We start from the raw sequence: 9,757 nt of genomic DNA on the forward strand, positions 1-9,757 counted from the left end.
GGTAAGCCACCGCCTGGGCCAGTTGAGGGGTATGGCTTGGGTCTGCTAGGGTTCTGTCTTCTTGTCCCCTGGAGGGGAGGGGCATGCTTTCAGAGACGCCCACACTTTCCCCATCCATGAGCAGACACCAGCTTACTTCAGCTATGGACACTGAGGGTCCTGATAAAGATCAACCAAACCCCTGAGCCCTCTTCTCCACCAGGCCCTGATCTTGGCCTCCACCCTGTCTTCCACCTGCCCAGCCCAGTCCTAGCAAGAATCCTGCTAAGTTATCGAGAAGCCCTACCGCTACCCTCATGATCTCCGACCACCCTTGCTCTCTGAGCAAGTTCCTCATCCCCCAGCCCCAGTGTGTGTGCCCTTCAGGCAAGAAACCCCCCTACCCTTGATGGTTTCTCTTTCTTCCATCCACTGAGCTCTCACCCTGCTCCGTGGCTATAAATCCCCACGTGTCCTTGGAGTATCTGGAATTGAGCCCCATCTTGCTTCCTTATTGCAACAGTCTTGATTAAAGCCTGCCTTACGGTTTCACAAATAGCAGAAGGATGTTCTTCCTTAAGGCTGCCCCCTTCCCCCCAGAAGGAAAAGTCACGCCCCGGAGTGAGCAGCCCCGGTGGCGGGAGGGGGCTTGGTGCCTTGGTGCCACGGCCAACCAAACACAATGCCACTCCTCAGGTTGGCATTTGAGGCCCGAGCAATGACTTCAGGGCCCAGGGAATGATCTCATGCCTTATTCCTCTCTTCCGTGTACCCCACATACAGGAAAAACCCGGTGCCTCACTGCCCCGCACACCCCTGAATGTCCTGCCATCCTGCCTCTGCTCAGGCTTTTCCTCCCACCTGGAAGTTCCTCTCCCTCTAGTCCACCTCTAGCCACCACCCTGGCCCCCAGTCTTCATTCCTCCCCCCTGCTGCCCCATCTTCCCCAACTGTACAACCTCCCCTTTAACTGTTCACGCAGTTCTCTGGGATCATGACCACATCTAAAGACTACATTGTGCAGCCTCCTTTGCAGCTCCTGCGGTCACGTGACTGAGTTCTGCCCAATGCCTGGTAAGCAGACGTCATGTGTGTTACTTCTAGGAATGTTCTTATGCCTCTCCTTCTCCCCTCGCTGTGATGGTTGGAGCTCCAACAGCCATCTTGGACTGTGACGTGATCTTGAACATGGAAGCTACACATGGCGGAGCAACAAGGTTCCTGACCACATGGAACATTGTACCAGCATTAAGCTGGCTCCTCCAGACTTGAACATGAGAGAAAAATTAACTTTCATCTTGTTTTACCACTGGTTTTTAGAATTTTCTGTAACAGCTTAAGTTATTGCTATTAGAGCCACCTTTTCAAATCCCTGGAGTCATGAGCTCTGGATTATCGGGTTCACCATACGACAGGGCCCAGAATCACCATTTGCATCTTCTGCCCAAGTTAATAGTAAGCAGGCTGAAGGCTGCAATCCTGCCTTACCCACTTCCATCTTCCCCGCCACATGAAGCATGAGGCTCCATCACACACCATACAAAGCACATCTCAGGACTGAGGTCTTTCTACTGTGCTCCAAGACAACACACTGATTTGCATCCATATTCTCAGCATGGTGCCTCCCGGAATGGTACTCCCAAGTACAGTTGCCCTTCACCCTGTATAGGCCGCTTGCTCCCACCACCCTCTCCCACTCCTGGGGTCCCCGGATCCCAGGACGAACAGGCCCTTACCAGGATGTCTGAACTTGTGGGTTCCTCCCTTGCGGCTGGGTTGGAGCAGTTGCTGAATTTGAATACCCAGTACTCCTTGGCAGTGATAAAGAAGTTCCATGGCAGAAGGCCGCCAATGCCCAAGCTGAAGAAGATGATGTAGGCACCATTGAAGCGGTCCTTGGGTCTCTGCAGGCTGGGTGGTGGGCGGTCCAGCAGCTTCTCGAGCAGTGCTTCCTGGTCAGCTCGGAGAGAGCTGCTTGCAGGTCTGTAGGTGGAATTTGAACTGTGACGGTAGTCATCCTCTGAGGCCATGGCCACTCCTGGAGCAGAGAGGAACACAGGCAGGGCAGGTGGTCAGAAGCTTAGGCTGGGCACAGCTAGGGACTCACCCATCCTACAAAGCTGACTGTGCCCTCATCCTGGGTCATTAAAGCATGGTTAGAGAGCTTCAGGTTTAAGGATTAGGGAGAAAGACAAGATACCAACTGTAAGTGACCAAAGGATCACCCCTGTCCCTGTGGAGGGCAACACAGGTTGCAAACGAGTTGTGGGCTGGCCAGGTGTAAGGCAATGTGGCACAGTGGGACCCACGGCAATGGATCCAAAAAGGTAAACCTGATCTCACGGCATTCAAATTTCTGTGTAGTCATAAAAAAAGGAATTAGGATCCTTGGTTGGCAAAGAATGTTCTCCAAACTCTTTTCAACTTTACATGAGAAAAAGTAAGAAGCAGGCAAGTGCACAGAACATGTTACTATTTGCACAAAAAAGCAGGACAGGGCTGGGTTGGGTGGGGAAAATACCCTCTGAAAGGACACACAAGATATTTCAAAGAGTGGTTGCCCCTGGGGCAAGAGGCTGGGTTCCATGGGGAGGGAGGGGTCTTCACTGCCTACTCTTTGTGCCTTTTGAATTCTGAACTATGTGAAGGTATTATGTGTTCAGAAATAAAATCATAAATAAAAATAAAGGCATTCAAATTAAACAACAAAAACACCTAACACCACGGTGTCTAGAGCCGCCTTCAGAAGCCAGTTTGAGAGATCTAATAGTCCATTCCCTCATTTAATTTCTGGGAAACAAAGGTCCAAAGAGCAGAAGGCCACAAGCCTGGGTCTGCAGCTCCTGTCGGGGTCCCCACCTCAGTCCTTCACATCCCACCAGGAGACAGCCACTCCCAATCTGTGACAGCACCTAAAACTATCTGAAATTTCTGGGTTGTTAGGAACTACTGCCTACATGACCTTAGGCAAGTCACCATGCTCCTGAGCCTTGATTTCCCCATCTGTAAACCTAGGGAGGCCTTTTTACAATGATTATGTAACTGCAACTGGCTGGCAGTGCCTGGCCCGTGGTAGCAGCGACTGCACAAACGTCAGCATCTTCCCCGCCATCCTGGGCTCGTCACCTGGCTGGCTGGCTGCTGAATTTGGCTGCAAAGTAGCATGCCTGCTTCCATGCTCTATATATCACCTAGGATATGGCAGCGGCTTGATAAATGGGCAGGACTTCCGCAGAGCTGAGGATGGGACACTGGAGTCTCTCCTGCTTCCCCCCCCCGCCCCCCTCCCCCAATACATCAAGAAATCAACGTGGCTCAGCTCCCATAGGAGGCTGAGCCTTAACTCACAGCATCAAGCCAGGCAGAGCTGGACCCCTTTTCCCTGGGAAGATGGGAACACCCTGTCACACAGGCACAGAGCCCTCTCTGTTATCTCAGGAGAGCCTGGCGACATTCCTTGGAATTAAGCAGGACAAGAATTAGTGCCTCCTTTTTTCAGAGGCAAAGAATGAAGCCTTGAAGGCACCTGATTTGCCCCACATTCAAACAGTAAGAATTCCCAATAGCTAAAATGAAATCCAGTGCTCACGCAACGCCAAGGTCTGCGCCTCACACTTGAGCCTGACAACCGCATCACGTGATAGGGAGTACTCTAAGACTCATTTCACAGGTGAAGAGTGAGGCTCAGAAAGGTTCAGTCATTTGGCCAAGGTCACACAGCTACCGAATGGTAAGGATGAGGTGACACAGTCAAGCAGTCTAAGGCCCACACAGGAGAGGAGGCTGGCTGGCAATGTGAACCCATGTCCACTGGCTCCAAGTACAGACCTCCTTCTAGAAGGCATCACAGACAATGAGCTAGGAGCAGAGGGGAAGAGGATGCAGAGCAACCCTCACCAATGTTTGCTGAATGAACGGACTCTGTCTGGGTGGTCAGGATAGTCTCTCCTATGGGGGCAGCATGTACCCTGGAGTGGGCAGGCAAGAGGCTGCCAGATGCCCAAGCATCCAAGCCGGATGCATCTTCCCTGGCTGAGCAAGAGCCCTTTCCTAGCCCTGTTCCAGGGGAAGCCCAGCACTAACAAACTAACCAGTGTGGGCATACAGGCAACATGCCTGTGCAGGTGCGCACGCGCACACACACACACACACATTTCTCAATTAGTGTTTAAAAATGTAAAAATTACGACCCATGTAGGACAAGAGACAAAGGACCAGTGGTTCTTTCCAGATGCTCCAGCTACTGGGGTGGGTGCAGGGGCCCGCGGCGCGGTCACTCTGGCCCACTCTCATCTCCAAGTATCTATTTGTCCAGGACCATTCAGCCTTGACTGAGCTTCTGAAGAAGGAGCCAGAAATTTTCTCTGACCTGGGTCACAGGCCAGGGCATTGGAGTGAGCAAAGTCTTATTACTCTTTATAAAAGCTGGCTGCTGGCTTTTGGATTAAAAAGAAAGAAAGCAAGCAAGCTAAGGAAGAGGCCTGGTGTCGGCACCGGCCGGCTGTGGCCCACTGTATACTCCTCCGTCACCTGCAGGACTTGGCCAGGCTCGGCTCTGCTCCCTTCCTGGGTGACTGGGGGGAAGGGGCAGCGCCTGCGGAAAGAAGCAGAAGTGTGGGGTACCAGGGCTGCTGCAGACCCCCATCTGGAGCTGGGGGCTGGTTCCGGGAGGTTTCTGACTCTGGCTAAGTCCATCTCCGCACTGTGCCTCCATTTCCTCATCTGTGAAATGGGGGTAGGGGAGCTGGTGATGCTAACCTGGGGGAAAGCGCTGCTGGGGACACAGGGTACCACCCAGACAGAATGGGCTCTGGGGTTGTGGGCACCCCCAGCCTCAGACTGCCGCAGTCCGAACTAAGAGTCACCAGCTTCTGGGTACTTTGGGCTGACTCACGGTACCCAGGCCCCCCACGACCCCGCGGTCAGGTCCCGCGCCAGGAAATCCATGAGGAGGGGCAGGAGCAGGGGAGAGAATCAGGGGCAGAAAGGGCAGAGCGACCCAGAAGGGGGAAGACGGGGGGTGGGGGGGGCGGGAGGAAGAGGGGGGGACGACGGGGAGGGACTGGGCCAGAGGCACCGCCGTCCAGGGGCTGGGATGCCCGGGGAGGGCGCCCGGGTGTGGGGGGGCGCCCCGGGGGCGAGGGGGGGAGGGGGGAGCCGAGGCGCGCGAGCCCGGGGCGCGGCCGGGGCCTGAAGAGCGGCCGGGTCAGGCCCGCACTTACTGTCGCCGCCGCCGCCGCCGCCTCCCCGGCCGCCCGGCCACCGCGAGTCGGGGCTCCGAGGGGCCGCAGGCCGAGCTCCGCCTCCCGGCCCCGCCCCGGGCCGCCGCCGCCCGCGCTTCCCGGTTCGCACGCCCCTCCCGGGCCGAGCCCCGCGCGCACGCGCCCCCGCCCTCGGCCCCGCCCTCGGCCCCGGCCCCGCCCCGCGCGCACGCGCCCCCGCCCTCGGCCCCGCCCTCGGCCCGGCCCCGCCCGTGCGCACGCGCCCCGCCCTCGGCCCCGCCCCCCGCCCCGCGTGCACGCGCCCCCCTCGGCCCCGCCCCCGCCCCGCGTGCACGCGCCCCCCCTCGGCCCGCCCCGCCCCGCGTGCACGCGCCCCTGCCCCCGGGCCTGCTCCGGCCCGGCCCGCCCCGCCCCGCCCCCGGCCCCGCCCTCAGCCGCCCAGCCCTGCGCGCAGTTTCGGGGCTCCCCTGGGCCGGGCCAGCGTCGGGAGGCCTTTCCTTGTCACCGCCTTCCGGAGGCTCACTGGCTGGGGCAGAGGGGGCGCTGGGCCCGGGGCGCCCCGGGTCCTCAGGACCATCCCGCCAGGCCCCCCCACCCGCCCCCAGACAGGCCTCTGAATGGCAGGCCAAGGGGCCACCTTTATCCGACCCTCTGGCTCTCTCTGCCACGCCCCTTACACCCACTGTCTCCCTCTACCCCTCCCCGCCAGAGGGGCAGGGGTGCAGCATGCCCCTTTCTTTCTTTTCTTCTTCTTCTTTTTCTTTTCTTTCTTTTTTCTTTCTTTTTTTTTTTTTGGTATTTTTTTTATTGGAGTTTGATTTGCCAACATACAGTATAACACCCAGCGCAGCATGCCCCTTTCACAGCGGGAGGCGCTGGGCTTAGGGAACCGGGGGAGCTGGGGTGCCCAGGCCGGCCTGCGCAGCCCTCACCGTGGTGCTCTTGGGGCAGGGGCTTCCTTCCTTGGACAGACCCACCGTGTGCCCGGCCCTGCAGTGAGGACCTGTGATGTCCTGCTATGAGAAATACATACGTGGGAAGCGCCTGGCTGGCTCAGATGGTGAAGGGTGGGACTCTTGGGTTAGAGTCAGGTGTGATCTCAGGGTCCTGGGTCCCAACCGGGCACCAGCCTCTGCACTCAGCGGAGAGTCTACTTGAGATTCTTGGCCCCTCCTCTCCCTCTGCTTCCCGCCCCCCCCCTTCCCACACTCTCTCTCTCCAAAATAATTGAAAAATCTCTATGTAATTGTTAAAGAAAGAAAAGCACAGGCCCCAAATAGTCATTCAGACTGAATTCCCAGACCCCAGCGTACTACCCACACTAAATGCAGTTTCAACTTCCCCCAGAAATGTGGCCTTACCTGGTCAGTCAGGAAATAATTCTTTCCAGCAGCACCAATGAAATGAATTTGTCACTTGGGGTCCTCTCCATCCCATCCCACCCCTGATAAAAGATAAGACAATCCATATGATAAGATATCTTGCTTTTCCCCTAACAAACAACCTCCTCTGAACAATCCTCTCCCCATCCTTTTTTTTTTTTTTTTTTTTTGCTAAAAACTTTCTTGCCTCCATCCTCCAACTACAACTTTCCATTTTGTACAGTGCCTTGGAGTGTGCCTCTCTAATGGCTAGATGGGGTGCTGTCTGGTCCGTGAATCATTTAATAAAGTCAATTAGATCCTCAAATTCACTTGGTTGAATTTTGTTATTTAATACTGCTCTGTGTCCAATTCCTGACATGAGAGCTTTTAAAACTCTTGGGATTTTCTGGGTAGTAGGGGTGACAAAACAAGCCCCTCTCCACCACTCCAGGGTTTATGTAATTCAGGAGACTCTTGCTAGGCCCCTGCATAGCTTCTGGATGGGGGTGGATTGTGCCAGAGGAAGCAGCCACAGGATTACAGGTTGGGAGTTTCAGCACCATACCACCCCGCTGGGGACAAGAGGGCCTGGAGACTGACTTAATCACAACGACCACCGAGTTAATTAATCATGCCTATGTGCTTCTGTAGAAACCCGTAAATGATAGGGTTCAGAGAGCTTCGGAGTTGTTGAACACATCCACTAGCTGTGAGGGTGGTGCACCTCAACTCCGCGGGGAATGAAGCCCCTTTGCTTGGGACCTTGGACCCTGTTCATCTGTATCTTTTATAATAAACTGATACCAAGTTAAGTGTTTCCCTGAGTTCTGTAAGCCATTCTAGCAAATTATTGAAACTGGAGATGGGTATTGTTCCTACAGGTTCCTACAACCCCCCACCTCATAGTCAAGTTGGACAAACAGGATACCCTAGACACCCCATACTTGTGACTGGTGTCTGAAGTGGGGCCATTCTTTTTTTTTTTTTAAGATTTTATTTATTTCTTCATGAGAGACACAGAGAGAGGCAGAGACACAGGCAGAGGGTGAAGCAGGCTGCCTCCGGGGAGCCCGATGTGGGACTAGATCCCAGGACCCCGGGATCATGCCCTGAGCCAAAGGCAGATGCTCAACCACTGAGCCACCTAGGTGCCCCTGAGTGGGGACAGTCTTCTGGGATGCCAGCTGCAGGTAGTAAGTGTCAGAAGTGACCTGACCTGTAGGAGCCTGGTTGTTGTTGGAGGTGGGGGGGGGGGGTGTGGCAGCGGGAAGCTCATACATTTGGTGTCAGAAACGTTGAGAGTGAAAATTGTGCAGAGGCCCAAAGGTAGGAAGGGCTGGGGTCTTGTTTTGGAGGAGATTATACCCTCCTGGGGGAGGCAGAAAATACGGAGGACATTGGAAACCTTTGCAGAGGTGTGCACAGTGTGGTGGGGGCATTGGTGGGCAGGTGATGGAGGTCAGCAAACTGGGCACCTGGCCACCCTCACTGTGGCCTCCCATCCTTGTTAGCCCTATTCACAAGGCGCAAGTCCAAGGCTGGTAAAAGTAAATAGCTGGCCCAAGGTCACAGGATGGTGGAGCCTGTATCTGCCCCCCAATGTCTGACTTGAAAGGTGGCACCTGCTTTCTGCTCCACCACATGCCCCTCCTAAGGGCCTGGAGGTGGGTAGGGTAAGAACTGGGCTGGAGGGGAAAGTGTGGGGGGTGTCCCGATCTGGTGGAGGCCAGCTGCGTGGGTGGTAAAAGAACTCATCTGAGGCAGAACAAAGGAGAAGTTTATTGACTATACTGCAAAGGAGCAGTGGGCAGGAGAGCTAAGGAGAGACTGTCTGCTAGAAGGCGGGAAGCTGGGGGGCTGCATAAGGGGGACAGTGAGGAGGTTTGGCAAACGTATGGAATTTTGCTTTTTTTGGTAACTGTGCCCTGTTTTAAGCAGCCCATTGGTCAACTAGGGCCTGTGGCTATTTCCAGGTGGGTCACCTGTTTGCAGGGGTCACTGGGGGCCCTTCTACCTCACGCATGTTACCATTGCTCAAGCCTGTGAGTGGCCTCTACAAAGGGTTTCTTAGGAGAGGTGATGTTGGAGCAGAATCTTCGGTATGCTTGTGACTCGTGGAGGACAGCAGAGAGGACCTTCCAGAAGGAGCAGAAGGCTGAAGCAAAGGCAGAGGGAAGAGTGCTGACCTGTCGGTGGAGGGAGGGATGCAAGGCTCTGAGAAAGGGCAGGGACAGGAGTGGCCCTGAGAGCTGGACGGGAGTGTGGACATCGCCCTGCAGGCAACAGCATTCCATTCCATGGAACAGCATTCCTTAAGGGTTTGCAGGAGAGGGGAACAGGGCCCACCAGGGTAGAGGGGTGACTGTGATGATTGCTGATCGTGGGCAGAGCAATGGATGGGGCCCCTTGGCTTCAATATCTGACTGATTCGTCCAGCCTAAGAAAACAGGTCCACCTTTTTTTTTTTTTTTAAGATTTTTCTTTATTTATTCATGAGAGACACAGAGAGAGAGGCAGAGACACAGGCAGAGGGAGAAGCAGGCTCCCCACAGGGAGCCCGATGCAGGACTCGATCCCAGGACCCCAGGATCACGCCACTGAGCCACCCAGGCATCCCAACAGATCCACCTTTGCAAGGTTTCAATTTGGCGTCTTCCCCCTTCTGGGCCTTGAACCATCCTGGCTCCAGCCCTGCCTCCCTAAGCCAACCGAGTCCGCGTGCTTTGTAGCACCCAGCCCAGGACACGTGGGCCTTACCCGAAAAGAGGGGAAGGCGTGGTCAGGAGGGAGCTGTGGGGGGCTTTGGGACACTCTCTTGGAGGATTTGGAGGGCCTGTGTGGTTGTTGGGGGGAAGGGAGACTTGCCTTGAATCTGCGCTTGCTCAGCAGGCTGGATGTTCCATGTACAGATCGGGACAAACAGCCAGATTTCCCCGAGATGCTCCTATCCTACACACTAAGTACAACTGACAAAACAGCCACTGTCCACAGTGAAATCACAAAAAACCCCAAAGGGCTGAAGACCTCCCCAGATGCTGTCCCTGATGAGGGGGAGGGGGCGGTGGGAGTCCCTCGTGCTGTGCTTTGCCTCCCAGGGCTGGGTGGATGTTTTTAGGAGATCCAGAACTCAACTTGGAGCAATTCTAGCACAGAGTAGTTGGCCAGTGAGCTGTCCTGATGCCTGGCAAAGAA

The 9,757-nt window shown here is 55.5% G+C and overlaps 1 protein-coding gene across 1 annotated transcript in view; it reads right to left on the reverse strand.

The window, feature by feature from the left end:
* SLC29A3 (solute carrier family 29 member 3) overlaps window positions 1-5,309 on the reverse strand; it is a 40,928-nt gene extending 35,619 nt beyond the window's left edge. Inside the window, exons 1-2 of the mRNA XM_055325483.1 lie at window positions 5,202-5,309; window positions 1,716-2,017 (exon numbers count right to left, since the gene is read on the reverse strand). Of these exons, the coding sequence (XP_055181458.1) occupies window positions 1,716-2,009 (294 nt within the window). The 5' untranslated portion in view covers window positions 2,010-2,017; window positions 5,202-5,309. The remainder of the gene's footprint in view (window positions 1-1,715; window positions 2,018-5,201) is intronic.
* Between the last annotated feature and the right edge of the window lie 4,448 nt (window positions 5,310-9,757).

The sequence above is a fragment of the Nyctereutes procyonoides genome, unplaced genomic scaffold (assembly GCF_905146905.1).
Source record: "Nyctereutes procyonoides isolate TBG_1078 unplaced genomic scaffold, NYPRO_anot_genome, whole genome shotgun sequence".
NCBI classification, from domain to species: Eukaryota; Metazoa; Chordata; class Mammalia; order Carnivora; family Canidae; genus Nyctereutes; species Nyctereutes procyonoides.